Source organism: Phyllostomus hastatus, unplaced genomic scaffold (assembly GCF_019186645.2).
Source record: "Phyllostomus hastatus isolate PE091 unplaced genomic scaffold, TTU_PhHast_1.1 phas_scaffold_11, whole genome shotgun sequence".
NCBI classification, from domain to species: domain Eukaryota; kingdom Metazoa; phylum Chordata; class Mammalia; order Chiroptera; family Phyllostomidae; genus Phyllostomus; species Phyllostomus hastatus.
The window spans coordinates 6,992,349-7,020,292 of NW_025334005.1; the positions used below are offsets into that span (position 1 = coordinate 6,992,349).

Consider the following 27,944-nt stretch of genomic DNA (forward strand, 5'->3'; position numbering starts at 1 on the left):
TGGAGCAGCCTGGCTCCGGAGTCCCTGCCTTTGATCAGTGCCCTGAAGACGGAAGAGAGGGAAGAGGCCAGAGCAGGGGAGCCCTGCACCGTGTCAAGGCCACTGGTCTGGCTTGAGCACTACAGGGTCCTTTGTGTGGACCCTCTCAGCTCACGCCCCACCAAAGGCCCGGGAGGGTGTCTGACTTCCCCACCAGGTATTCTCTGCCCACCAGAGGCTGAGCCCTTCACCTTCCCCACCCCCACCTGCAGCCTAGGTCCCCATGTCAGTCCGGAGAGGCCTTGGCTGCCGAGCCAGAGAGGAAGGCCATGCCATACGTGGGCAAGCAAAGGTCAGCACCCAGCCAGCGCAGCACTGACTGGTCGGGGGGCCATGCTATCCACACTGTGCTGACCATGCCTGTGTGGCTAGTCCAGGGGGCCCAGGGAGGGGGACGGAGGCTGGTGGTCAGAAACGTAGCCCCGCATCCTTTAGTGGGAGGCTGGGGGCTCTGAGCAGGACTCGAAGGGCTCCTTCAAGCCAGGTTTGGTTGTTTTGGGCCCTGGGAACCCTGGGTTCCCCTTGTCTGCAATGGCAGCCAAGCAGCGTGCTTCGAGGGCGCCCAGCGAGGACTTCCGTGTGTCTGCGTGGACGGGGCAGGTCCTCCCAGGCCATGAGCCCTGCCAGGTGCCCAATTCCCAGCTCCTGTGACTCATGACTCGGCCACGAGTTTACCTTCCTCCACCTTGACCTGTCTGTCGTGTGCGCGCTGCCTGGAGTGCCACCCTTCCGCACTGACACGCAACGCCTTCCAGAGTCAGGCCCGGGAGACGTGGGGCTCTCCCCGGTGGAGGTGACAGGGGCAGCTGTGCAAGGACAGAGCCGACCCCACGGAACACGGTCTACGACAAGAAGGATTTCTGCCCTAGTCTTTACAAAGAGCGTTGCACACCGGATTTCAGTGGGCTGGAAACGATGGTTTATTGAGCCCGTTCGCCCTCTGTCATTCCCTGGAGCCTCCGGGCCTGGGCCTGATGCAGGCCCACGGAGACTCCAATCCCGAGGACCAGGGCAGCTGCCGCCAGCGGAAGGGCCACCCAGAGGAGAGGCCTCGGGTCGGAGTTCCGGGTGGAGCCTGCGGGGAGGAGGGTTTGAAGGAGGTCAGGGCTGGGTCTGTGTGACCTCAGGGTGGTGCTGACGCCGATGGCCCTGGCCTGTCTTCCCTGTTCCCGCCGAATGAAGTTACACTGTCTTCTGCCCTTACTGTTGCCTGAGCTTCAGTTTTGTCAACACACCCTGGGTGGCCCAGGCCGGAGGAGCCCACCCACAGGCCCTGGTACCTGAGGGCCCCAGTGTAGTTTCCTTCCTGTAAGAATCCACAAAGCCCACTGGGCCTGGAGAGCTCACAAGGTCCTGCGGCTCAGCCATGTCATCCCTGGGGGGGCTTGAGGACCGCCGCTGTCCTGCCCAGGGGAGGAGCCATGTCTTGGGATGGTGTCCAGGCCCCTGGTGGCCCAGAAGCTGGGCCCAGATACATGCAAGAATGCAGAACACCTCCCCGCCCCCTCCCCCTCCAGACTCACTGGTGGTCCTAGAGCCACAGGTGGTGGAGCAGGTCTCCAGCCCCGTGGGGGAGCAGGCAGAGGCGCTGCAGAAGAAGTAAACCTGGGGGAGAGGAAGGTGGGGACCTGGGGCTGGTGCGGCGCCCGCCCGGGGAGGAAGCACCGAGGCAGGGACAGAGGACCCAGGACCCAGGCGGGGTGGTGGGGGGAGCATCTGGGCACGTGGACCCGGACTGAGAGGCAGCCCCTGCCCAGGAGCTGCAGAGGCACAGGGCTGCACCCCAGTTGGGAACACAAGCTGTTCTCCTTCCAGATGGCCCGGGTCCTCCTGGGTGGGAACCGCTGCCCTCAGCGGAGCCCCAGCCCTCGGCCTGTTGCACCAAACACCCCCCCCCCCCACCACTGCAGAGCCCTGCAGGAGGGCCCTCTTGCTCCCTGTGCTAGTGACTGACAGAGGGAATTGAGAGAAGGCGGGGCTTGACCAGGTCTGGCCCCCAGTGACTCCTCACAGAGGGCAGAGGGATGGACAGGGTCACCCTGCTTCCAGAAACACAGGGCCAAGGGCAGCTGTCAAAGGAGGAGAGTCAGGAGGACTCGACCCGAACAGTCTGCCGGAGGCCCGGCCCGTGGTGGGTGCCCCCTGGTCTAGCGGGTCAGGGCGCAGGAGGCTCAGGGAGAGGCTCGCAGCTGAGATGCGGGTTAAACCGTCCTCGGGTGCCGACCCGCGAGGTCTGTCTACATTGTGACGCAGTGAGGGCGCCGCCGTTTAAAATGCGGAGATCTGTGTGCGTTAATGTGAAAGACGTGCTGTTCAGCAGGATGAAAGTGACGGCTCTGCGCACCCTCGGTGCAGAAAACCTAAACATACCCGTTTATCCCTGTTGCCGTCTGGAGACGTTACCAGGGTATAGAAATTCAAAGCAGAGTTATGTCCAATACGTTGTTTCTAGAGTCCGAGTGAGGCCCCTCTCCACACTGTGACCAGCGCTCAGGGTTAGGGTCGATGGCCTTTTCCAGCCTCCCACTGGAGGTGCTTACCGGTCGCCTCTGGGCTTTGCGGAGGCCAGGACCTGGGCTCGCTGCCCTCCACCGTGCTTACGGAAACCACGCCCATCCGAAGCCTTTGTCTGCTTCAGCCTGGAGGGTGCTGGAGGGGCCCGGTGACCGCAGGCGAGAGGGACACGGGACAGAACACGGCGCTTCTTACCGGTCCCCTGAGGGCCCTCTGGGAGCCAGAGTCCAGGAACACGAAGGTGGCCACCGTGAAGCGCTGGTAGTGAGTTGGGAAAGGCAGCCGCGCCCCGTCCAAGGCTACCATTCGGGTCCTGTAGTTGTCACCTTCGAAAGGACACCTGGGAAGGAGAGAGGTGGGGGAAGTCGCCCCCTGAGGGAGAGGAGGCAAGCAGAGGGAGCCCTGGGGCGGCTGGAGCACCTGCCGCCGCTCACCCATCAGACAGGATGGGCCACTGGGGCTGCTGGAAGGGGTTGGCGCTGGGGGTGGCCCAGCACTGGTGCAGCACCAGCACCAGATGGGGGTCTGTCCCCTGCAGGAGCCGGACCTCCACGGCGACAGGCTCCAGGAGCAGCTTCACGATGGGGTAGTCCTTTTCCTCGTAGTAGGAGTGGAAATTCTCATCTGTGGGAAGAGGGGTCGTGAGCCTCGGGGCCGTGTGTCTGCCGCGTGGGGGCACAGAGCCGAAGCGCGGAGACACGGTACCTTTGGCAATCCGAAACTGGAGCAGCAGGGGGCCGCGCTGGGTCACAGAGGGTGGCGAAGGGAGTGGGAGGACAGAGGCCTGGAGGGGCAGGAAGTCGCTAGCATTGAAGATACAGCGAACATGGATCCTGAAGTTCAAGGGTGAGAGAATGGGGGCGAGAAGACAGAATCAGCGCCTCCTGCTTGCATAGCAGACCACGTACACTCACGATGTGGAAGCAACAAACAAGTCCCGGTCCATCAGGGCGGATGGATATCCCCCAAGTGATCGCTAGGGTGATGTACACACCTGCCCCTCTCCTCTGCCTTCCTCAGCTGTCCAGTACACCACCAGCCTGCCATGCCAGGCCCTCCTCTGGGGCAGGGCACAGCGGGATGGAGGCGTGGGGGCGGGGCGTGGGGGCGGGGCATGGGGCTGACAGACGCTCCCCTTGTTCGGACCTTTGAGGTTCCCTCGGAACCTGCCAGTCAAGCCTAACGGGCAGGCCTGGGTTCAAATCTTTTTCGTGTTCATGGGCTGTGGGACCACAAGCAAAGGGTTTAACCTAAGCCTCAGTTTCCTCCTTTGTAAAATGGCAATAACCCCCTCTCCCTCTGAGGGTGGCAACAGGATCACTAGGGTCACAAGGATGCACCCCAGTGTCATCGTTGTCCCTGTAGTTGGAGCTGGTCCCTCGCTGGGTCTGAGTCCCTCGCCGGGTCTGAGTCCCTCGCCAGCCTAAGGTGCCCCTGCGCAGTCTTGGCACAGGCACCCTGAGGTGTCCACGAGAGTCCTTGACCCCACCTGACCCCATCCACCTCACCCCAGGCTCCCGAGGGCTCTGCTCTCACCGCTACTTGTGGTGACAGGGCCCCGGGGTCCAGCCTGGGCTGGGGCCCCTGGAGGAGACATCCTGCAGACGGAGACGGGACTGCAGCTGAGTGGCTGCGTACAGGCACCAGGGATTGCTGCCCTGGGCCGCAGGCCTGTCCTCCCGGCGCCTCCCACCTGCTCCTGCTGGGCTGCAGCTGCTCCCCTTCCGGCTCCCTCCCTCTGGAAGCCCTGGCCCCCGGTTCAATGCTGGCTAGCTTCCCGAGCTCCGAACCCAGGAGTCTAATGTTGACAGCTTTGCCCCTCTCTCCCAACTGCCTTCTCCTGTAGGCACTTTTTGTTGTTTTTAAAGCAAAGGCACTTGACTGCTGATGCTAGCCCCTCGCCCCAGCCCCCATGGCAGGCAGGGTGGGCATCCGCTCGAGGCCGGGCACAGAATGTCTCCAACCCATGGCTGATGCATGAACTCTAGCACGGGGGCGGGGCGGGCAGGGCGATGTTGGTGCCTGGCCCTGGGGTACAGAGGCAGGTGTGACGAGCACAGACTCCCTGAGGGGCACCCCCATGGGCACCTGAGAGTCATGCCAGCTGAGTCTGCAGGCCCTGGCAGCCGCAGTCACTGAGGGGCCTTCCTCGGCTCCTCTCCCCACGGCACCCTCAGGCGGCCCCGGCCCCGGCCCCAGGCTCATCTGCCTCATCTGTGACTTTAGCTCCCAAGATCAGGAGGCAGCTGCGGCCTTGGGCCGCGGCCATAGCCTCACCTTCTTCCTAAGGCCCTGGGCGGGGAGCGGGGCGGTGGGGAGGGGGAGACACTTGCAGCCTCATTGGTGGTTGCTTAGTTGCTGAGCGTGGTTCTCAGAGGGATGAAGGGGGGAGCTTTGGAGGACTCTGGCCCTCTCAGGCACTGCTGTGGCTTCTACCTGGCCAGGTGTGGGCAGACTCCACTTTATGTTCCCAGTCGAGGCTGGGACGAGGCCCACAGCTGGCTAGTAGAACTTGAACATGAACCCCAATGGCTCTGTAGCCTGTTCTAAGCTCACCCATCGCCCTTCACTCCCAGGCTCACGGCCCAGCCTTCCCGAGGCAAGCGCCCCCTCACCGGAAGGTGCCGTCCCGTGTGATGGAACCCAGGGGTCCCCTTTGGACATCGATGACAGATGCCAGCTGGTTCTCATAGATGAGCTGATTGCCAACCACCTGTGGGAGGAGACAGCTGGGTGAGGCCCTCCCGGGGGCGGTAGTGCTGGGCACTGGCCCGTGGCCCCCGCGCCTACCTGGACTGTGGTGCCACAGCGGGTGAGAGGGAAGTGGAAGACCACGAAGGACTCGGTCTCCTGGGCCGGGGGGCAGCTGTCGGGGGCGTAGGCCAGGTAGACATTGGCCAGCGTGACCCTGTGGGCCAAGGCCATTTCTTGGGATACCACCAGGACCAAGTGGCCGTTCCTGAGGCACTGGACAGTCGCTGGGAGAAAGCAGACCACAGAGGCTGATCAGAACTTGGAGGTCAGTGTCCACCCAGCAGACACGGTGTGGCGGGGGGGAGCTGGGGACAGCCAGCGTGGGGGTGTCAGCCAAGAAGCCAGGATGCCTGGGTCCTCTCCTACTTGCCACTCAGGCTGTCGGCCTGAGCAAACCCTTCACAGACCCAGGTTTTCTCGTTCGTGGAGCCAACTGTTGAACTACAGTCTAAAAGGGAGATCACCATCAGACCTGTCATCCCAGCTGGGATGCTCTAATCTAAAAGGCAGGGGACACGTGGAACAGTGGATCTAGTAATGTTCCCTGGGACGCCCACCCAAAGCTGTTCTGCAGTGCACCCTGGGGTCAGGCTTTTCTAGGGAGAGGGCAGAGCGGGAAGCCCTCCTGGCGCTGCTTCGGCATTCAGAAGCGGAGACCCTGCTCGGCAGGGAAAGTGGTACCTGTGTTGCCATAGTAACAGGGAACATCTCTGGTGTTGTCATAGCAGCAGCCAGCCTGCTGACAGGCTTCCTTCGAACTCCTTTTCACGATGCAGGGGATGTGCCCGGTGCCCCCCTGACACTGCTCTGGGGTCAGGTTAGTCCCTAGGGTTGGTGACAGAGTGGGGAGGACATGAGAAGCAGCCAGGACTTCCAGGGGAAACGGAGGGAGGTGGCGTCTTGAGCCAGTAAAGGGCTGTCAGGCCACGTGACCCTCCGGAAGGTCCAGGACACAGGGCGTGTGCACACAGAGGGGTCCCACACACCTATGTAATCTGGCTCGGCAACCTCCCATGGCTCCCAGAGGCCTCCACGCCAGCGAGCCCAGGTGGGGTGCGTGGGTCCGGGCCCCAGGGACGGGGAGGCGGCGGCAGAGGGCGGAGGCACAAAGCGCTGCTCTGCGGTGGGGCCGAGGGAACCGGTGTGCGGGGTGGAAAGGGAGAGTGTGGTGGGTGGCGTCAGCTGGCCGTCCGGAGTCATCCAGGTGTGTTCAGGTTTGGGACAGACCAGGGTGACGTTTCGTGCTGTGTGGACACGGCCGTCGGGCAGCACCGCCTCCACGAGCACTCTCAGGTAGGAGCGCCCGTCCTGCAGGTGAGAGGGCAAATGGGAGAGCAGCTAGGTGAGGCCGCTCAGCATCCCGGCTGTGGAAGGTCCAGTCGGGTGTCAGGCACGGGGGGCTGCAGTTGGGGGTGGGTGCCCAGGACTCAGTCGCCCTCACCCGCCAGCTCACGAAGTGATCTCGGGTGCCGATGGGTCCCTGGCGCATGAGGGGCCCCCCAGCCCGACCCTGTGTTAGGCCACGCCGGCTCCCAGCGGTAGGTAGGTCTCCTCTCCCCCAGAGCAGGGAGTGGTCCCCACCTTCTCCAGCACGTGGCAGCCTTTGTAATCAGCAGAGAAGACCGCAGGCCCCCGGGGCTTGGCCGTGACCCAGTGGTAGCAGATGGAGCAGTTGTTCACCTCAAATTCGTTCCCAAATTCATCTGGGGTGGGGGAGGGAAGAGAGGGAAGGAGGGGAGGGGTCAGGGAGGCTGTTGGGTCTGCTGAGAAGACTCCTGACTCGGGAGCTGGAGACCGAGGGTCCAGCCTTAGCTTTGCCCTGAGCTTCCCCTGTGGTCTCCGGCCAGCCCCTTCCCCTCTCTGGTCTCCGCTTCCACATCTGTGAGGGGTTGGGCGGCCCCAGCTGGTCTCAGGCTCTTTCCAGCTTGGCTTCTCTGGCGACAGCACTCAGCCGCAGGAGGAATGAAAATATGCTGGAGAAATAAACAGGTCTTGGGCACTGGGCTGAGTGTTTTATATCAGTTCTTCCAAACTTAGTCATCGCAGCCTGGGGATGAGGCAGCTGAGGACAGCGCAGGTGAGCTCTCCCAGGCGCACGCAATGAGCAGCAAAATGAGGATTCGAACCTGGGAGTTTGTAGAAAGAGCTGAGAGTCTGTTTGCCAGGTTGACTGGCTGTTGCGGCCACTTCCCTTGGGGATACCGGCTCGGTGTTCACTCACCCGGTCGGCCCAGAACAGCCAGGGCACCCTCTGGGTGTGGTCACATCCCCTGCACCCGTGTTCAGCCCACATGGCAAGTTTGGGGCCATCTTCCCCACCTTATGAGCCTCAGAGAGGCCAGGTGGGCTGTTCAAGACCACACAGCTTAGAAGCTGCAGATGCAAATCCTGATTCGAAACTTTTCTCCCTTTTCCCCGCGGCAGGCCACACCCTGCCACTGAGAGGGCTTTGTGGACCAGCAGCTGGGTGTGGTCACAAATGCAGAACCAGGGCCCGCAGCTCAGCACAATGGCCAGGTGATTCCCTGGGCACCCCGGCCGGCCGACAAAGGAGAAGCTTCCCCGGGGCACACCACAAAAATTGAGGCTGGAAACCAGCCTTCCTCCCGCCGCCTCCCAGTGTGGTGGGGGTGGGGGTGGCCACCCTCAGGCTGCAGGGAGGCTCCTGCTCTTCCTGTTCCTGCCACAGGGGGAGGACCTGGCTCTCCACCGCAGTGCAGCCCAGGTTGGCGGGCCGGGGCCCGGGATTCAGCTGGCACTCACCCAGCACCTTGAAGCGAATGCTCTGGCCTTGCCTCGGGAACACCAGCAGCTGCATGCCCTTGAGTCCACAGTCGTAGCTGTGCTGCAGGCCTGGGACGCCAGGCTCGGGATGTGGCCGCTGACCCAGCCCCAGAGTGGCTAGCAGCAGCAGCAGCAGCAGCGGTGGCGGCAGCGGGGCCACGCAGTGACCCCAGGCCATGGCCAAGCCTCTTGCCATCAGGAACACCGTGGACCCCCGATATCCCCTCCCAGCCATGCCTGGCGAGGGCCCAAGACTTATATAGGGAAGGTGGCAGGTGTGAACTTCTAAGGGCAAAGGGGGTCCACCTGGAGGGGCGCTTACCCGGTAACCAGGGGCTCTGGTGAAACTCCTGCCCCGGAGGTAGGGGAAGGTGCCCTCCCAGCCTGAGGCCCTGAGGGGTTGCTGGGAAAGCAGCCTCTCACCCTGGCTTTCCTCCCCGCCCCGCAGCTGGGGCTGGTGCTGGCTCAGCTGAGGGGGCCGGGGGCTGGGTCCACAGCCAGGTGGTGTCCCTGCAGGCCTCAGGCCCACTGCCCTCTCCTCCCCGTCCCTGCCCAGTGAGCAGCCTGCGGTGGGCAGTGGGCCAGGCCAGTTTACACCTCATTCCTCAAGGCCGGCAGAACAGGCCCCCAGAGACAGGGCCCCGCCCTGAAAGCTTGCAGCTGGGGGGGGGCAGTGTGAGTTTGGGCGGGGGGGAGGGCAAAGGGGTGACAGGTGAGTAAGTTGCACCTCATATCGCTCTCCTGAGAGTTAGGGCAGCTCCTGTGACCAAGGTCATTACTAATAGAAACTAACAGGAAGGGACAACTAGATGTAACCTGGCCTTCTGGATGGGCTCCTGGGACAGAGAAGGGACATCAGGCAAAAGCTAAAGGCATGGACTTTCCTTAACACCGACGTATCGACCTCACGTCAGGCGGTCATCACAGGGGACGCTGCTTCGGGGTACCGGGGGCGGGGGCTCTGTGTGCTGCCCCCTTGGGTGTTCTGTGGACCTAGAACAATTCTAGGGAACGAAGCCCACTCACAACAACAAGGTGGCGACTGGCTGGCTTCCGCAGGCCTGGCACAGTCCTTGTGTCCTTATGGGCCGCCCTCCCAGGCTGTCTCCCCGCCGCTCCCCCCAGTTCCCTGGGCCCGGGGCCTGGCCGAGGAGTCCTGCGCAGCAAGTGCTAGCACCCGTGCGGCCAGGAGACTCTGAGGCGGTGGGTGGGCGTGTGCGGGGCTTGGACTGAGGGGTCCACCCCGAGCCCCAGTCGCGTCCAAGCTGGGAGGAAGACCCTTCATTTCCCCTTGTGCTGGGACCCCTGTGTGCGCCCTGAGGCCGACAATGCCTTTACCTTGCACAACCGCCCTTGTCCCCGGGCACACACACACTAGCTACTGAAGTTCTGCGGCACACCAAAAAAAAAACAACCCAACAAAAACCCCCCAAAAAGCAAACAAACAAACAAAAAAAGCCACCTTTTTCTTTGTGCCAATCTGACAAAAGCAGAAGGGTACAATTTTGATTTGTTCGCACCAGATGGCTATTGTTGTGTTGGCTGTTGTCACTGTTTCCACTTGACAGTCCAGGGGAAAGGAGGTCAGCATCCCTGACTGAACAGTCGAGTGTTGCATGTGCAAAGGAGGTTCCTGCAGCACACCGGGGAGCCGCCTTGGCCACACCGGTTGAAATTCGCTGTGGTGATGATCTACCGCTCAGATGGGGAAGCTCAGTGGGTTGGCTGTGGGAGCAGGGCCAGCGGAGGCGGCAGGCGGCAGGGGTGGAAGCGTTTCTGCACCACAGGGTGCTGAGCACAGTGGGAGGAGCCCGTGGGCGTGGGGTGGGGTGGGGGTACTGTGTTGGGGCACGGGGAATGCGGGGACCTGAGGACACAGAGAGTCTGGAAGCAGGAGGCTCCCCGCAGGCTGGCGCTCCAGGAGAGGGAGGAGCGGGCCTGGGGCAGAGATGTGGGCGCAGGGGAGAGGGGCTGGTGCAGCGCATTCTTCCTGAGGGGCAGCAGAGGTTACGGATTCTGGTTTTGAAGTGACTTCAGGCTCACTGCCGAGAATTTCTGTGTGCCCTTTGTCCCGAGTCCTCAGACAGTATCTGATTGCTTCTTGTTACATCCGTGCTGGCTTTTCCTTTTTCTCTCCGTACACACACACACACACACACACACACACATTCTTCCATACCATTGGAGAGCTAGTTGCAGACATAATTAATTCCTCCTTTACCCTATATGGCCTGTACTGTATATTTCTTAAAAAACAAGTAACCACAGTAAAAAGATCAAAATCAGGAAATCAGCATTGCTATAACGCGATTGCGAAATCTCCCAACCTTACTCACTCATCAATGGTCACGGTGATGACTTTGATAGCCACAGAGAGAGTGTTTTGTTTTCTGATTTTCCCGCAGCAGGACCCAGTCCAAGGTCGGGATCATGTTTCTTTAGCCTCCTCTGACATGGGGCAGTCCCTCTGTGACTCTTTGTCCTCCAGACCCTTGGCATTTTGGCGGCACGAGGGCCAGTTGCTTTGCAGAACGGCCCTCCTTTGGGTTCATCGGCTGTTTCCGCCTGCTTAGATGCAGGCTGGGCATGTCGGGCAGTTTATTCGTTTTTGTGGGTTGCCGCAACACGTTCCCAGAGGCTGGGTGGCTTAGGCAGATACTTACTCTCTCACAGTTCTGGAAGTTGGAAGTCCAAGTCTCTTCATGTTTCCAAACTTCCTGTTCTCATTGGGCCACCTGTCAGATTGAATGAGGTCCACCCTAAGGACCTCGTTTTAACGAGATCACCTCATAAATGCCCTATCTCCTAAGAGGGTCACATTCCAAAGTCCTAGGGGTTAGGGCTCCAACATCCATTGGGTAAGGGGAGGCGCGGGGAGGGGGGCGGCGTGCAGCGGAGTCCAGCCCTGAACAGTCAGGGCCGCCCCAGAAGGGATGTGGTGTTCTGCTCCTTGCGTTCCACCAGGAGGGTCATCGTGCGGTTGGTTGGTCCTAGTACTGCTGATGTCAATTCAATCACGTGGGTAGGATAGGGTCTGCCGGGTTTCAATGTTTCTCTTTGTAAATAGAAAGTATCTGCTGGGGAGATACTTTGAGGCTATGCAACTGGCCTGTTCTTCAGTGGCTCTGTCACTCCTTCTGGATTTATTTGCTTCCTCCTCTAACCCAGAGCTTTCCCTGGGGCGGGGAGAGGGGGTGGGGGAGGGGTGCACTAGGTGGCAGGGAGAGCGGCAGCCAGAGGAGTTGGGAGGCCTGGGGTTCCACTCTGTGTTCACTGCCCGGGCGTGAAGGGTCAGGCATGAGGGGACCTTCCCCCCGTCTGTAAAACAGGGATGGGAATGATTCTGCAGGCGGTGGGATTAGGGAATACACAGAAAGGTGTTCCTCACTGCTCATAAACCTTATCCATGAGGGCCGTGTATCTCCCAAGGCCCTTGGACAGGCAAGGGAAGAGCAAAGGGGCTTTCTCATGGCCAAGGGCAGAAGGACCTGTGAGAAAAGTCGAGCCGAGCTGTCCCGGAGAGAGGGAGCCCTGGGCCCTTGGCTATGACTCAGAGCTTGTTAACCCGGGAACGAGCCCAGCTCTTCCACTCACCCACTGGAGACAGACCCCGGAAAAACTGCTCGTCTCGCTGGCAACTCGATCTCCTCACCTGTGTCATGGGCTTAATGACAAAACCTGACCGGTAGGGTTGTGGGAGGATTAACTAAAAGAAGCCACATAAAGCGCTGAGAATAGCTGGCAGGTTGTAATAATTAGAACACAACAATGATCAACTTATTATTTTTTAAAAAATTATTTGCCCTGGCTGGTGTGGCTCAGTGGATTGAGCACCAGCCTGCAAACCTCAAGGTCACCCGTTTGATTCCTGGTCAGGGCATACGCCTGGGTTGCAGGCCAGGTCCCCGGCTAGGGGCCTGGGAGAGGCAGCCAATCGAAGTTTCTCTTGCACGTCGATGTTTCTCTTCCTCTCTGTCTCCCTCCCTTCCCCTCTCTCCAAAAATAAATAAGTAAAATCTTTAAAAAGTTTATTTATTACTAGGGTTTTTTGTTGTTGTTGTTAGATAAATTAACCTCTTCATTATAGGCTAGCAACGCTTCAGATTGTGGAGCTTCTACTGGTCTCTCAATGCCTTCAGTCTTCTGACGGCGGACTTGACTGTGACAGCAGAAGTGGTGTTGTAGGTCCAGGCACCGCCAGCGGCCGTCTTCATGCAGGAGCCCCAGTGCCAGATCCCCACCACTCGCCTCTTCATCTTGGTTTTGCCACAGAAGGAGCAAGTGTGCTTGGCGTGCTGGCTGGTCTCAATCTTCTCCACCATCTTCCTGAGGGGGGCGCCCTAACGGGTGCCGTATTTACCGACGATTCCGACTTTCTTGGTGCGTCGAGTCATTTTGCCGCAAAGGAGGTCGGACCCCAAGAGCTATTACTAGTTTTTTAGAGGAACCGATAGATCATCGCCCCACTCGGTGTGTTCTCAGTGGGTTGGGCTTCATTGCATGAACCAAAGTGGGTGGGGTGGCGGCCCCCCCAAAAGCTATGTCCACATTGTTCGTAGCCCCTGGGAACAGTGAACGCTACCTGACTTAGAAAAAGGGGCCTTTTGCAGATGTAATTAGAGGTCCCCTGAGGGATCACCCTGGGTGACCTGGTGGGCCCTGAGTCCACTGACAGATGACAAATGTCCTCAGGAGAGGCGCGGAGGGAGAGGAAGGCGGCCGGCCGTGCGAGGGGAGGGGGAGGCCGGAGGGATGCAGCGGCCGGCACGGAAGGGGAGGTGGACCCTGCCCTGGAGACCCCGGAGGGAGGCAGCCCTGCTGGGACCCGGATTCCGGACTCCCGGCCTCCAGAACTGGGAGGGAATACATTTCTGACCCCGAAACCCTCAGAGAAGAAACCCCTCTGTCCCTCGGAGGCAGCCGGGCAGTGTGGGCACCTGTTTGGGGGGGACCCCAAGAGCTCCGTGGCCAGGAGGGCAGGGTGGGGCAGCGGGAAGGGCAGGGCCCCGGCCGAGAGGGAAGAGGCAAGCCACTCCCCTGGCTGGGCCCTGCTTCTCCATCTGTGAACGGAGCAGCTGTGTCGGCCTCATGGGCTGTGCCGGGAGGCGCCCTTATTCACGAAGCACCCGGCACGCAGTAGGTGCTCATAAAAATCTGTTTTCCCTCTGGAGGAGCAATGGGCACAGGCGTAGGACAAGGGCAATAGAGCTTTTAGTTAAAGTGCGTCCCAAGCCCCGGGGTAAGACGGCGATGACTGAGCTGTGTGAGTTTGCATTTAGCTGTTCCCTCAGCCTTTGCTCCCTTTCGCTGAGGAAGCTTCTGGGGGTCAAGGGGCATTCCCGCAATGTCCCGGCACCTTGGAGATACTCAGTCAGCCTGTTGGGAACTCAGCGACCCCATGTGAGGGCCAAGGGGACGCCCCTGGGGTCACCAGGGGCGCAGGTCCCTAAGGCATTTTCTGGAGAAAAAGGCAGTGAGATGTTTGTTCTCGTGGGGGAACCTCAGCTGCACTCCCACCCACCGTGGGAACCGGCAGGACAGGCCTCCTCCCCGGGTTGGGTTCCAGGGGCCCAGGCCACACTGGAGACCCTGAGCAGCAGGGGCCCTGGGCGGGGCTTGCTGGTGGGAAGCAGAGGACCGGAGCCTCCAGCAACCCGGACACAGCCTCAGGCTGAGTCTGAAGGAGCGCGTCCGGGGGGAGCACTTCTGTGGAGGCCGCCGCTGCAGGCGGGACGTGGAGACCGCCGGGTGGGCCCTCGCAGAGCTCAGCGTCCAGAGGAAGGTCACCTGGGGCCTTTGGCAAAGGCCTACAATTCTCGACTTGAGTGTGCATCGTCGGAACCTTCTGGAGGGCTTGTTAAACCCAGACTGCCGGGCCCCACGCCCAGGGCGTCTGATGACCCAGGAGGTGCTGCCTGGCCACTTGCGTTTGTATCGAGTTTGGAGGAGCAGGTGGCGATGCTGCTGGATCCACTGGGGTGGAGGGCTCTGCGTCCGTCCGTGGGGCTGGGGTGCTCGGGTGGAGCCGGGAGCAGGGCCTGGTGGAGAGCAGGGGAGGCCGACAGGGCAGGGGCCTCCCAGCCCTGGGGTGGGAGGATGGGGGTGGGAGATGAGGAACGAAGGGCTCGGCTCAGAGGCGGCTGCGGTGCAGACACAGGAGCCAGCCGCCGCCGTCTTGATGTCTTGCTGTTGTCTGCCATGACGTGGGGGCCTCCGTGGGCCTGGGGCAGGAAAGGGCAGGGACAGGTGCCTTGTGCTAGCTGCCAGGGCGGCCAGCGCCCACCTGGAGGGCTCACAGACTAACGGGAGAGAGTGGGGGGGCCCAGGGAAGCTGGTGTCCCCACCCGATCTCTCTGAGCGCTGGGATGAGTGGCTGGCGGGGGAGACGAGAGGTTGGCCTTCAGCCCCAGCCCTGCCCAGCCCTGTCCGGCGACCCCCCAGGATCTAGAAGAAGACACAGCTACCCTCAGGGCACAGGCCCTCGTCCCTGAAGAACAGCCTTCTCCGGAGCTTGGGACTTGGTGTCCACCAGAGAGACCCAAAGTCCGGTCCATCTCTGTGTCCGCCTCACCTGCAGCAGCTGGGGAGACGAGTCTGAGCCCAACAGGCCTCCCTCGGGACCTGTCCAGGCCGCCAGAGCCTCTCGGGTCCAGCACGCCACCCCCCAGTCCCTGCACGCTTCCCGCCGTCCCCAGCCGTTCCATCCTCTCACCGCCTCAGGGCCTTTGCACGTGCTGTGACTGCTGCCTGGGATGCGTTTCTTCTCCCACCCGTGCCCCACCCCCGGCCTGCAGGACGCCTTCCTGAGATCAGCAGTGCCTCTGGGCTCCCAAGACGATGCTCATGGCATCACGTGTGTTTGACAGACAGTCAAGGGAATGGGCCAGTTCCAGTCTTCTCTCCAGCTGTCTCCCTCTGCCCCTGCCTTGGGACGTGGGCTCTCACGTTCCTTTCTGGCCTCTCCAGAAGGCAGTTCTCTCCATGGAGCACGCCCGCACCTTTCCCCACAGCCTTGTGTCCCCAGGTCACCCCCTCCTCTGGAGCGCGCCGAACCCCTCCTCCCTCTGTAGCCTCCCGAGGTGTGCACTCTCCCCTGGGTACCGAGGGCCCTTCTTTCGCTGTGACTTGTTTCCTGAGCGCATTTCTTCTGTGGCTCGCTTATTCTACCTCCGTGACTTCCTAAATAAACTATCTCTCATTTAAAAGAAGAAGAAGTAGCAGAAGGAGCAGGAGGAAGAGGGGAGTCCACCACACAGGAAGTACCATGCAGGGCAGGAAGCAGGTGAGGCCTTCCCAGGAACCCTCCTTTCCCAGGAGACCCCGGAGCCCCCAACACGCAGCAGAGGGGCAGTGAGACAGGACACTGTGGGAGGCCCAGGGGCGCCCTGCACGGCCAGAAAGCTCCTCAGGGACCCGGCCCTGCCCACGCCACCGTCTTCACGTCTGCTACCCCCGATCACACCCTATCCTCAGTCAGCGCTCATCACCACCTCCCCACAGCCTGTGCCTGCCAGGCTGTTTCTGTGCCATGTGCGTACAGTGTGCTCCTTCCTCTAGAAGACCATTCTTCCCCTTGGCCTCTCGGTGGACTCCTACCCACCCTCCAAAACCCTCGCCAGAGGTTACCTCCTCTGGGAAGCCTTCCCTGATCCTCCTCAACAGAGTCTATCCACCCCCTAGACCTCCCCCTCACTGCCTCCCTGGGGATCCTGCCGCCTTTGCCCTCCGTGGTAATGTTTCTGCACACGTGCGCCCCACCTTCATGATGAGCAACTTGGGGACAGAGGCTGTCCCTCTGCTTTGCCTCTTCGCCACCACACCACGCAGAGGGTCGGACGAGTGGGGGGGGGATTCCAACGTACGTTTGCTGAACTGAATGAGTCCCCAGGGCTGGAGCCTCGACCCACAGAGGGGGCGCCCCACCCCGCGGGGTCCATCGTTACCAATGGCCCGGTGCCATTCTCACTGCCTGTTCCTCTGTTCTTTTTTTTTTTTTTTTAAGATTTTATTTATTTACTTTAGAGAGAAGAGGGGAGGGGGAAAGAGAGGGAGAGGGACCGCAGTGTGTGAGAGAAAGGTGATCATTTGCCTCTCACATGCCCCCGCTTGGGGACCTGGCCCGCAACCCAGGCAGGTGCAGAATTGAACCTGACGGGGAATCGAACCGGTGACCTTTCAGTTCACAGACCAGAACTCAATCCACGGAGCCATACCAGCGGGGGCAACTTTCTGTTATTATTAACTAATACACCAGTTAATCCTCACAAAACCATCAATAGCATATCAGCATCCTAGGGCTGCCACACTGAGTACTTGGCTCCTTCCTCCTGCCCTTCCCCTACCTGCCAGCCCCCCCGTACAAGCATGGCCCTCTGCACTCTGGGGCTCACACTTCTGGGCACACAGCTTTCTCCCCACGTGCACTTGCACTGGCTGCTGTGAAGGGGGAGGGGTGAGCAGGCCCCCTCCCACCCCCCGCGGTCCTGTCCCTTCCCCAGCAATGCAGATTAATGCTACTTGAATACCAGTGTGACAGCTCACTCTCCAGCTGTCCCCGCCTCCCCCCCACCCCACCCCTAAATACACACACATACAAACACTCTGGGCCCGAGAGCTATTTCCTCCCGCAGCCTCCTCCTACCCAGCGATTCTTGTCTAGCTGCTACCAGAAGCTGACTGCCTCCCAGGCTGGAATCCTGTGCTCCCTCCCTCTGTGCCCAGGTAAGGAGGCAGTGGCCCGGGCACTGGGCAGCCCAGGTGCCCTCCCTGGACCCACGGGAGAAGGCACCGTTTTACCAGAGAAGAGGGCTGTGATCAGCTAGGACGACGGAGGGCTGGGTTTACCGAGGGCTGCGGGGGACCTGCTGCTCAGAGGGGCTGCATTTCCTTCAGCGTTAACCAGGATGGCGCAAGAGTCTCGGGGTCACTGACCCGAGTTCACCCGGCCAGGCAGTCGAGGAGCCGGGACTCAGACCTAGGTCTCTTGACTCCAAAAGCTTGCATTCTCCGCCCACAGCCCCCTCCCAAAACAGGACCCCCGCTGCCGGGCTCCCTCAGAACCCTGGCAGGCGCGGGGCTAACTGTGTGTAGTAGCCAGAGAACTGATCAGGGTGGGTCCCCAGGGTGCAGCAGGACTGTGCTCGCTGAGCACCCCCCTGGGACTTGGACGAGCAGCTGCTGGACGTGCAGAGAGGGGATGGCACTGGTCTGTCTGCTGGCCGTGTCGTCCCAGCTCCGCCACTGCCGCTAGGGACACGTCGGGATAGTTGCTTCTCCAACACCCAGTTTCCTCTTCTGAAAAACGGGGTCTCATAGGGCCATCGTCCGTGCAATTGCTCCACAGACTCTAAAGCTTAAGGAATTATGAGCATCTCAGGGAGCAATGGCCCAGCTGCTGCTCCCCACCCACCCGCCTGCAGACCCCCGGGTCCAAGGGGCTCATCCGCCAGGAAGATTCCAGGTTGATAGACATCCTGGGACCTCACTTTACAAAAGAACACGGTCCCTGGAGATTTTTCTAGTCCCAGCCGAAAGTAGGTGAAGGAAGTAGGTGAAGACCGAAGACCGAAGACAAATACCGAAGACCACCTTCCATCCCCTTTCCTTCCCATCTTCTTCCACCGTCTCTTATTTAGAGCAGAGGGAGAGGAAGGAAAATGGGCTAAGCGCTAGGCTGTTACTCATCTACAGGTCTGTATTGTTCGGGTGGCTTTGGGCAAGTTATTTAAACACTTGAGCCTCAGTTTTCTCATCTGCAACATGGGATGGAGAGAAGGACTGGCGTCTTTCCTGTAGAGCCGTGAGCAAGGGAGAACACCCATATAAGAACCCTACCACAGTCCTGGCGTGCTGGGAGGGGGCCTGGGATGATCTGTGTTCCCCGCCCCCCAGCCCCTACCTGTCTCCTACCTCCTCAGCCCTCACCGATCTCAACCAGCTTCACATCACATGGTCTCGTGCTTTTGATGAGGCCGTGGGCACGCCCGTCTGCCGGAGGCTGGCTTCTGCCACGGTTCCCTGAGTGGTTAGCTGCTCAATGAGTGTCTGCTGCACGGGTGCACGGGTGAATGAATAAATGAATGGACAGGCTGGGTTTCCTGGGGCAGGCAGAGCCACGGAAGCTTCCACCCAGGCAGGGGAGAGGTCTTTTACTGGGTCTCCAGAGGCCCGGTGTGGTAGTTCCTCCTGCTCAGCTCTCCCAGCTCTTATCTTAGTTCCTCTTCGATTATCAGAGGAGGGGCCGGCTCCACTGTTTGCAGCCAACACACCCAATCAACTGCCTCTGTGGGAGCGGAGGGCTCCAAGGAGAATCTGCAGAGAACCAAGGTTTGGGTGGGGGGCGGGGGGGGGGCGGGCGGGTGCTGTGGGTGGGGGAAGGGCAGCATCCATTAAAGGCACAGGCTCCTTCCGTCCGCCAGGCCAGCCGGACCCACCTGCCCTCGAGGTGAGGCCTCAGTTGTGCCTCAGCGCCCCAGGGACTCGGCGAAAGAGTCAGTCCTTCCTGGCCTGAGCCTGTTCCTATTCCTCCATGTGACCTGAGGCCACCTGCTTAACCATAGCGGCACGGACGTTGATGTCGTGCCACTGTGTGCCAGGTCCTGTTCTAAATATTTACACACAGTCGTCCACTTACTTCTCCCAGCAGCCCTCCGAGGTAGGTCGTGTCATGACCGAGGTCCGTGGGCAGAGAGGGACGCTGACTCCGGAAAGTCCAATGGCTCGCTCGAGGGGGCACGGCTAGCAGGTGGGGCGGCCGAGAGGCACTCTCCCCCACCTCGTTGCCTTTGCTCGCCTTCACCGGTCCCCGGGGGCCTCATCAACGACACCCGTGAGTCAGTCTCCCGTCTCCTGGCCAGGGTCCCCGCTGCCCTGCCCACCTCAGTGCCTCCTTTTTTCTGCAGCAGCGCCCGCCATGTCGGCCAACGCCACGAAGCTCCTCTGCCCGCTCCTCGAGGAGATGACGCGCCTGCAGAAGCACAGCAACTCCAGCATCCGCTACATCGACCACGCGTCGGTGGTGCTGCACGGGCTGGCCTCCCTGCTGGGCCTGGTGGAGAACGGACTCATCCTCTTCCTGGTGGGCTGCCGCCTGCGCCAGACGGTCATCACCACCTGGGTGCTGCACCTGGCGCTGTCCGACCTGCTGGCCACTGCCACGCTGCCCTTCTTCACCTACTTCCTGGCCGTGGGCCACTCGTGGGAGCTGGGCACCACCTTCTGCAAGATACATTCCTCCATCTTCTTCCTCAACATGTTCGCCAGCGGCTTCCTGCTCAGTGCCATCAGCCTGGACCGCTGCCTGCAGGTGGTGCGGCCCGTGTGGGCGCAGAACCACCGCACGGTGGCGGCGGCCCACAAGGTCTGCCTGGTGCTCTGGGCCCTGGCCGTGCTCAACACCGTGCCCTACTTTGTGTTCCGGGACACCATCCCGCGGATGGACGGGCGCATCATGTGCTACTACAACGTGCTGCTCCTCAACCCCGGGCCGGACCCCGACGCCACGTGCAACTCGCGCCAGTTGGCCCTGGCGGTCAGCAAGTTCTTGCTGGCTTTCTTGGTGCCGCTGGCCATCATCGCCTCCAGCCACGCAGCCGTGAGCATCCAGCTGCGCCAACGCGGCCGCCGGCGGTCCGGCCGCTTCGTGCGCCTGGTGGCGGCCGTGGTGGCGGCCTTCGCGCTCTGCTGGGGGCCCTACCACGTCTTCAGCCTGCTGGAGGCGCGCTCGCACAGCAACAAGGCGCTGCGGCCGCTCGCCTGGCGCGGGCTGCCCTTCGTCACCAGCCTGGCCTTCATCAACAGTGTGATCAACCCGCTGCTCTACGTGTTCACCTGCCCCGACCTGCTGCGCAAGCTGCGGCGCTCGCTGCGCAGCGTGCTGGAGAGCGTGCTGGTGGACGACAGCGACCTCGTCACCGGCAGCAGCAGCCGCCGGCGCCGCGCCTCCTCCACCACCGTGGTCCCCCGCCCACGCAGGTCCCAGCGCCTGCTGGACTGGCTGCGTGGTGGCCCCGCTGCACCGTCGGCGAAGGCCCGGGCCGGGTCCCAGGAGGAGAACGGCCCCCTGAGCCGGGCACTGAGCAACACCTCTGGTTAGAGGCACGGGCCCCGCCTTGCCATTCTCCCCGGAAGACGAAGACAAAGGCAAAGGCAGAGGCAAGGCTGCGACCCAGCGCCAAAGCATCCTGAAGCCACCGCCTGTTAAAATGTAGATAGCCCAGTCCCAGCCTGAGAGCTTAGTCCGGAGGGCAGGCCCCAAGAATCTGCATTTTACAGTGTCCGGTGTGACTCGGTGACGCCTTTTCACCGACGGAGTTAAAGCAGTCTTTGCAAACTTCCCTGCGCACGGGCCGCCCGAGGACCAGCGGGTGGGGCCGGGGGCCGAGAGGCTGCATTTCTAACAAGCTCCCAGGTGCTGCTGGGCCACGGGCCGCACCTGGGGTAACACCGGGCTAGGACCACCTGAGACTTCTCCAACCAGGGTTGCGGGCTGCTCCCGCGCACACACAGGATGCATCTCCCTGGAGCTCAGCTTCACCAGGTGACTGGGGGGAGGAGGGGACTTTTTATGACACCAGTGATGCCGTTTTGGAGCCGGGAAGAGAGGAAGGTTTGGGGAACACTGTTCCGGTCTGGCTTCTTCCCGTTAGCCGTCTACCCGGTGTTGACCGGGCTGGGTGTTTCATTCCACGTTCTTGCGTGGTAGGCTCTGTTCGCCCCAGTTCTCACAGATACACGCATCCAGGTGCGGGGAGGTTCCATGCCCCAAGTACGGGTCCGCATGCTGACCGTGAAGCATTGCTTGCTCACTGGCTATGTAGTAAGTGACACAACATCCTGACGCACCGCAGGGAGTAGGAAAGTAACTGTGTGAGCCTCCATCCCCTCCCTCCGGCCCAGTGCTCAAAGTGTTTACGAGGTGGAAAAAGCAAAGGTGTGCCGTGGTCAAGCGTTTGGGCAACCAGGGCTGACCACAGGGCGGTGGGCATCTTGACTGTCTTCTGTCTTGAGGATTTTAATGGGCACAGCAGCTGCCGAGATCACAGCCCGTGACACTCCCTCACTAACGTGACACCTCTGGGTGCCCGTGTTCTGTGGCACGCTCTGTGGGCAACGTGGGCCACCCCGAGATCTTTGCAGCACCCACCTCCAGACCACACAGGGGCTGGGTGCCTGCCACTCCCGCCTGCAGCGGTGAGGGGCCACTGGCATGCCCTTCACAGCTCGCCGGAAGCACCATGCCCATCTCCTCTGCCTGCCGCGGACTCAAGGTCAGCCTGCTGTTCTCAGACCTGCATCCCAGCGCCTGGCACGGAGCTGGTGCCGGGAAGTGTTCGGTGGATGAGACACGAGTGGAAGAGCCAGGATGAGAGACTTTCTTGGGACCTCGGTCCAGTGCTCCTCGAGCCAGCCTCAGGCTGGGCAGGCCAGTTTAAGGTCCACTCCCAGTCCCGGACAGGGCCAGCCCACTGGACAGCAGCTGTCCAGCTGGCAGAACAAACATCCCATCACAGCACCCTGCTCCGGTTCCCTCCCACCCCTCCCCTGCTTTACTCATAGCATTTTCGCCGCCTGACATGTAATAAACCTTACTCGTTTATTATGTTTTCTCTGTAAGAGTGAGAGCTCAAGGGCAGGGACCCTGTATTCCCTGGAACCGAGATCTGCGCCTGCACACGGCAGGGGTTCAGTCGGTACTTCTGTTGTAGACAGTCAGATCTCCGGGGCGCCCGCCGAGGCCGGTGCAGGCGAGGGGGCTGGAGGGGAATGCCGCTCCCCGCAACCTCGCACTCGCACCTTTCGGTGTTGCACAGAGGGTGGAGCTGGACGCAGTCGGGGGTCAGTGGGGTGCAGAGGTGCCGAAAGCAGCCTTCGGGAAGGTATGGTGGGGCTGGATTCCTGACTGACGGCCTCCTGGCCTGGGGTGGACCCAGGACCTTGACCCAGGACTTTCGAGTTCAGGGGAGTCACGCTTCAGTCACTAGCTCCCTGAGGAACTGGAAGAACTTACTCTCCTCGGTTTGAAGGCACTTGGAGAAGGAGGGAAGCAGAGAGGAGGGCCCTGAACCTCTTCCCCCACCCCCGCCCCTCCTCTCTGCCAGGTCCCAGGCCCCCTCTGGGCCTCTGTCTCACAGAGACCTGCCTAAGCGCCCTCAAAGAATCCGAGACCCCTCTGGAGTGGGGCCCCTGTGCAGGAGCCAGGGCTGGGGTGCCAGGTCCAGCGAAGAGGTGTGCGACCAGTGGCTTGAGAGGCGCCACGTCCGACGCGGTGGGTGGTTGGCTGCAGGAGCCCTCTGGGCTGGCCTCAGCTCAGACCTTGGCCACGGGCCGCTGTGGCGGCTGCTTCTGCAGCAGGGCCAGAGTGTCCCGCTTCTCGACGGAGCGCAGCTGCTTCTTCTTCGCCCGCTTGAGCTTGGCGGGGTTTCGGATCTGCGGGCGTGTGAGGGGAGGGCATTAATGTGGCTGCCGTCTCCGCCCTGTTCACCAGGGGAAGGGAGGCCGGGATCTCGGTGGGCAGGCGGTGGGGATGAGAGGCAGGGGTGCGGGGCAGGAACGCAGCCCCCAGGCCCCCGGGCAGGCCACACTCACCACTTGGACTATCTCTGCCTTGCGCTCGTTCTCCAGGCGGCGTCTCAGGTTCTCGGCCCGGCGCTGCTTCTTCTCCTGCAACGCACAGGGGCAGGGGGTCTGGGCCTGGGAGCTGGGGTGGCTCCAGTCTCCCAGGCGCCCGAGCGGAGAGAGCTGGCCGAGTTCCCGGGGAGGAGGGGAAGGGCCCTCTGCTCCCGGGACCTGGTGGTGTGTGGGTGGACGGGCGGGAAGGAACAGTCCCTGTCCCCGGGGACCAGAGCCCTCCGTGGTGGGAAGGTACTGGCCCCACCTGAGAAGGTGGGCGTCTGGACTGCAGCTGAGGACATGGGTGGCTTGACACTTGGGAACTCAGGCCCACGTAGCCAGTGGCCCCTGGAACCACTCCCTCCTCCGCCGCCGGGGACAAGGGGTGGGCCCTTCCCACACTCCCACCTTCTCTGCCCCTGAGGTCCCTGTGCCCCGGTGGGGGGCTGGGAAAGGCGGAGGCTGCAGAGCAGAGGCTCTGGTTCGAATCCTGACTGCTATTTCCTAAACAGGTGACCTCGGCCAAGTTGTTTAATCTCTCTGTGCTTCAACTGACCCCACCTACAAAGTGAGAGTGACCACATGAGCTTGTTTTGAGGAATGAACAGATGAACACACATAGTGAGTCTGGGATGTCACCCAGCCCACTACGACCACAGAGAAGGGGAACCTGGAGGGAGACGGCCCTGGGAATGGGACGCCCCACGGTCTGTTAGCTTTGTTGGCCGCTGTCCCCGGTGGGGCCAGGGTGGGATATGGGCATTGAGGCCGCTGCATGAGCTGGGGCATCTCTTGGCTTTGATAGCTCAGGGGAGCAGGGGTGGCCTGGGCCCCTGGGGAGAATGAGAAATAAGGCTCGGCCCGCAGTCAGGAGTGGCCGGGGTTGGGGGGCTGGGCAGGCACCCCTCTGAAGCTGACGGTGAGAAAGGCCATCTTGCCCAAGAGGGGGCCGGGGCCACACAGGAAGTAAGATAAGGCCTGAGCACCAGGAAGTGGCCACACCTTTTAGAGGACCTCGGCCACAGGCTGAGGCAGGGCGGCTCAAAGCAGGGGACAGGTGACCGAGTGACCGGCCCACTTCCTCCCCTCAGTGGCCAGGCTGCGACCACAGGCTGGAGCAAGGTGTTTGCTTCCTCCTGTGCCCCTGGGATCCCTGGGGGAGCAATGTCCCGCTGAGAACCCTGGCACTGCAGGAGCAGGCACCAGCCAACGCCGGTGCCCCACTTTCTCTGCTGGGGCCTCCTGGGGCTTCCCGGAGACCGAAGGGGCTGGGCGTGAACCTCTCGTGGGGCGTTTCTGGCCCTGGGATGAGCATCAGGGAGGAAAGGACGAAAGCGTGGGCGCCCACTTTGCTGACCTGTGGCAGCCACCTCTTGGAGAATGACGGTGACAATACGAGGGTGAAGCTTTCTGACCTGTAAGCATTGCCCACCTGAGCAGGGACCCCCCGACCCCACCTCACTGAAAGTTCCTATCACCAGTGGGCCACTCGGGGGCTTCTTCCCGGGCCTCTTCCCATCCTTGAGCCGCATGCGGAGCCCCAGGCTTAACTGGACAGTCCTCTAGCCTGTGGTCCCAGACTGTGCTTCTGCTTCCTGCCAGGCTCCCTGCCTCGCTGTGCCGTCCCCCCGGGCACCTGTGCGAGCTTTCCCCTCCCGTAGGCCTGTAACAGCAGAGCTCAGCCCTTGAGCTCCAGCCTCAGCCTGGCCGGCCCCTCACCTGCCGGCGCCTCTCCTTCTCCTCCTCCAGGTGCCGGGCAAAGTCCTTGGCCAGCTTCTTCTCTTGCCGTTCCTTCATCTTCCGTTGCCAGGATGTGCGCAGGGGCTTGTCCTGAACCATCTGGGAGAACCTGGATGGGGGAGCGAGGGCACTCCTGGAGCCCATGGGAGGCACCTTCTCCCCTTAGTTCCGGGCTCTTCCCCGGGACCCAGTCAGAATCACCTCCCCGCCTGCTGTGTGCTGGGCAGGCGGCCTCCAGGTCTGCCCAGACTCAGGGTAAGAAACGGCTCCGATCGTGCTGGCTGCCGTTTCTTAAGCCCTGGTCATGTGCCTCTGAGAAGGGGACTCTTGTTCTCTCCATTTTACAGAGGAGCAAACCAAGGCTCAGAGAGGTTAAATAACTACCCAAGGTCACCCTGTTCCCGAATCCCTGTATGTGACCACAGAGTCCAGGCCACTCGGCCACGGCCACTAAGCCCTGCTGCTCTCCCCCAGCGCACGGACGCCTCTGCAGATGGCGCTCCCTGCCTGCCGGGGCAGCGCGCACGGGCGCAGTTCGGCCTCTCTCTCCCCGGTCGGGGAATGTGAAAATGGAGTGGGCACTGGAGGTTATCAGGGGAAGTTCTGATTTTCTGAAGTGTGCCGGTGACACAGTCGTAGGAGGAAGGAGATGCCCTCTGTGAGAAGGCGCACGGCAAGATGTCCCGGGCCACCTCCTGGAGCGGGGGCTGCCTCCACCGTCTCTGGGCTCACCCACCACCCACCGAAGCTGCTTCCTCAAAGATCCCGAACATCAATCCAATGATCTATCGGCACAAGGGCCTGCCTCCGGCTTCTGAAGGTGTTTTAGTTCTTCTGCAACAGCCTCCTTACCGGTTTCTCTGCTTTCGCCCCAAACCTCCTACGATCTGTTCACACCTGGTTTCTCGGCAGGGCCTCAGATGCCTCATATGTAACAGGAAGATAATCCTCACATGTGCAATGAGGACGAACCTGCTGCTTCACAGGGTTGGTGTGCAGATTAAATGCCATGATGCATGCTGGTCCCTCTGTTTGAAAGGCCGGTCCCTGGCTAATGCTTCCTAAAGTGGTTAGCGCTGTCCCATATACCCGGTGTCTTGCCCCCCTATTATCTGTTTAAGTCGTCAGTCACAAAGGCAAATCACCTTAACAGGTAATAGTGGGCAAAGACAGGCCTCGTTGCATTTTATCAAATAATGGCTGGTTTACTTGCTTCTGCCTCCCTCGGGAGAGGGGGCGGACAAAGGTAAATGCCTACTGAATGAAAACACAAGCGAGGTGCCCAAGGAGAGGTCCAGAGGGACCCTGAGGAGGGAGGAAGCACAAAAATAACCACGCTGTCACCCTCCCTGGGGTGCCAGGGCATTTTACACATTCTGATGATAATGACCAGTTTGTGTGAGTTCTCGCCAACCCAGCGGCTGTCTCCAGGCTGCACCGACGCCCCAATACCACTGAGAACCCCACCCAGCGCAGCTGCGCTACTCCCCCTCAACTTCACCTCTTCTTGGAGCGGTCCTTCCACACGCGCCCCGACTTGGGCTTTCCCTTCGGGATTACAGGAATCTCCACCTCCTCCTTCAATTTCTTGGGCGCTGGGGCCTGGGCTGAAGATCCTTTTCGCTTCTTTGGCCACTGACCGTCTCTCCCCGGCTCCCCAGCCGCGGCTGGAGGTGGCTGGCACTGACCCCGCGTGGAGTTAGCTGACTGAGGCGTCAGGTCGTGCAGCGGCGGCGAGGGCTCGGGACCCGGCGTTTGTTGACCGGGGTTAGGCTCTGGCGATCCTGGGCCTGGCTGCAGCTGACGTCGGAGGGACCCCCCGGCCAGCTCTTCCCTACTGTGGGCCAATTCCGCGTCCGGTTCCTCTTGGCTCTGGAAGAACTTCTTTGGTGACTCCCCACCTGGCTTTGGCTGACGTCGGGGGGATTCAAGACTCGACTGTGGGTGTCTTCGGGGAGACTCCAGGCCTGCCTCTCGCTGACCCTGGGGAGATCTTGGGCCCGAATCCCTTCGGGGGAACCCCAGGCCTATTCCTGGCCGTAGACTGGGTGATCCTGGACATGTCTCCGGCTGACTTTCGGGGGACTCCAGGCCGGGTTGCGTCGCACGCCGAGGAGACGCGGGCTCCCCGGTTTCTTCTGGATTCGACTCGAATTCCACAAGGGCCGGTCTCGCCTGCAAAACCGAGGTGGGGCTCTCGGGAGACTCACGCTTTAGGTCTCCCAGCCGGCGGCTGCGCCTCACCGGCGTATCCATAGCCCAGCCGGAAAATATCCCAAATCCGAGCCCACGTGCAGTCTCTGGGACTACCGGCGCCGTCCTATGACGTCAGCGGACGCCACGTTTGTGCCGGGCAGGAGAGGCTGTTGCTAGGACGGCCATGTTAGGTTCAGGCGGAGAGGCGGGGTTGATCGGCTGAGGGGCTTCACTAGGCGCATGCGCAAAGCCTGCCGGCGCATTTGCGTGTGATTGAGTTGTAGCATGAGGTCTGCGTTTGCCTTTCCTACAAACACTGTCTGGGGTGGGGGGCGGAGAGTGTGCAGACAGAGAAGGGAAGGGAGACCCGTTTCCTGGAGAGGAGAGAATTGTAAAAAAGATCTAGGAATCCCGTAGGCAAGGCTGGATGAAAACTTTGTGCCAACTCACTCCTGTGCAGTTGGGTAGGGGTGTCATCCTCTGCAGGCCTGTTTTTTCATGTGTATTGTTGGTGAGTTTGCACTAGTCATTTAGTATCTAAATGACCCTCACTCCTGACTGCCAGTGCCACCGTTACCTGGCAGGTCCTGGGGGGTGGGAAATCTCTTGTCTTGAGTTATATGTTAAATGTACACATCCTTGCCTTCTCTTACCCCACCCTGTGCTTAAGTATCAAATTTGTGGCTCCCTCTTTTCAACATTCTCAACATCTGTGCGTGAAGCCAAGGTACTGGTAAGATGCACCATCTTTGTCCCGGTATACGCAGGTCCTCAGCCATCCTGCATACCCTCTCAGCCGCCCCTTTTGCCCTGTTCTAGAAACAGGTTGGGTGGTCCCCGAGATTCCTTTTAGCCGGAACAGCGACCTTTGCCCCAGTGTGTGAACCTGCCTCCTCCCCTCTTTTTCGTGAGACCCAGGAAGGGGTTTGAGTCATTCACAGCGTGAGTCTTAGGAAGAACATCTTGGAAGTTGCCCAACTGTATCCAGCTCTTCTCCAGGGTTATTCATGGAATGGCCCAGGAATGGACCTCTGGGGTCCCAGGACTCCTGACCCGCTGTCCCAGTGGCTTCTTTTAGAAACCATTGCTTCTCCAGCGGAGGGGTTGTGAGAGGGCTTGGGAAGTCGTCCAAGGATGCTCAGGGGCCAGAGGAGGAAGGTCAGGGCAGACACCCGGGGCCCTGGCGCTGAGCACAGCGTCCACCTGCCCAGTCACTACTCTGCAGTGTCAGATGGAGCCCAGCCTGCCTTGACTGCTGATCAAGGAGGAGGTGAGGAGGTTTCAGACAAAGGTTCCTGGAGGACGAA

General features: G+C 61.2%; 3 protein-coding genes and 1 pseudogene across 8 annotated transcripts in view; 1 reads left to right on the plus strand and 3 right to left on the minus strand.

Annotated features, from left to right (window-relative positions):
* The window catches only part of PTGDR2 (prostaglandin D2 receptor 2), a 29,944-nt gene extending 8,269 nt beyond the window's left edge, over positions 1-21,675 (plus strand). The window contains exons 1-2 of one of the 6 annotated variants that reach the window (XM_045855269.1): positions 16,718-16,812; positions 18,993-21,675. In XM_045855269.1, coding sequence (XP_045711225.1) covers positions 19,004-20,185 — 1,182 coding nt within the window. In that variant the 5' untranslated portion in view covers positions 16,718-16,812; positions 18,993-19,003 and the 3' untranslated portion in view covers positions 20,186-21,675. Of the gene's footprint in view, positions 1-16,717; positions 16,813-18,776; positions 18,920-18,992 lie in introns of those variants that run through there. The other 5 variants (XM_045855272.1, XM_045855274.1, XM_045855273.1 and 2 more) reach the window with 5 other exon arrangements.
* Positions 960-8,269, minus strand: ZP1 (zona pellucida glycoprotein 1). The gene is made up of 12 exons (XM_045854754.1): positions 8,071-8,269; positions 6,889-7,010; positions 6,294-6,615; positions 5,989-6,132; positions 5,344-5,531; positions 5,169-5,266; positions 3,259-3,386; positions 2,988-3,177; positions 2,749-2,893; positions 1,563-1,644; positions 1,320-1,442; positions 960-1,114 (listed from the first exon to the last, which is right to left on the minus strand). Exons 1-12 carry the CDS (start codon positions 8,267-8,269, stop codon positions 960-962), a joined length of 1,896 nt encoding a protein of 631 aa, XP_045710710.1.
* LOC123829495 lies at positions 12,207-12,485 on the minus strand (annotated as a pseudogene).
* On the minus strand, positions 21,664-26,777 carry CCDC86 (coiled-coil domain containing 86). The gene is made up of 4 exons (XM_045855276.1): positions 25,943-26,777; positions 24,421-24,550; positions 22,678-22,752; positions 21,664-22,518 (listed from the first exon to the last, which is right to left on the minus strand). Exons 1-4 carry the CDS (start codon positions 26,695-26,697, stop codon positions 22,399-22,401), a joined length of 1,080 nt encoding a protein of 359 aa, XP_045711232.1. The 5' UTR covers positions 26,698-26,777; the 3' UTR covers positions 21,664-22,398.
* Positions 26,778-27,944: the final 1,167 nt, after the last annotated feature.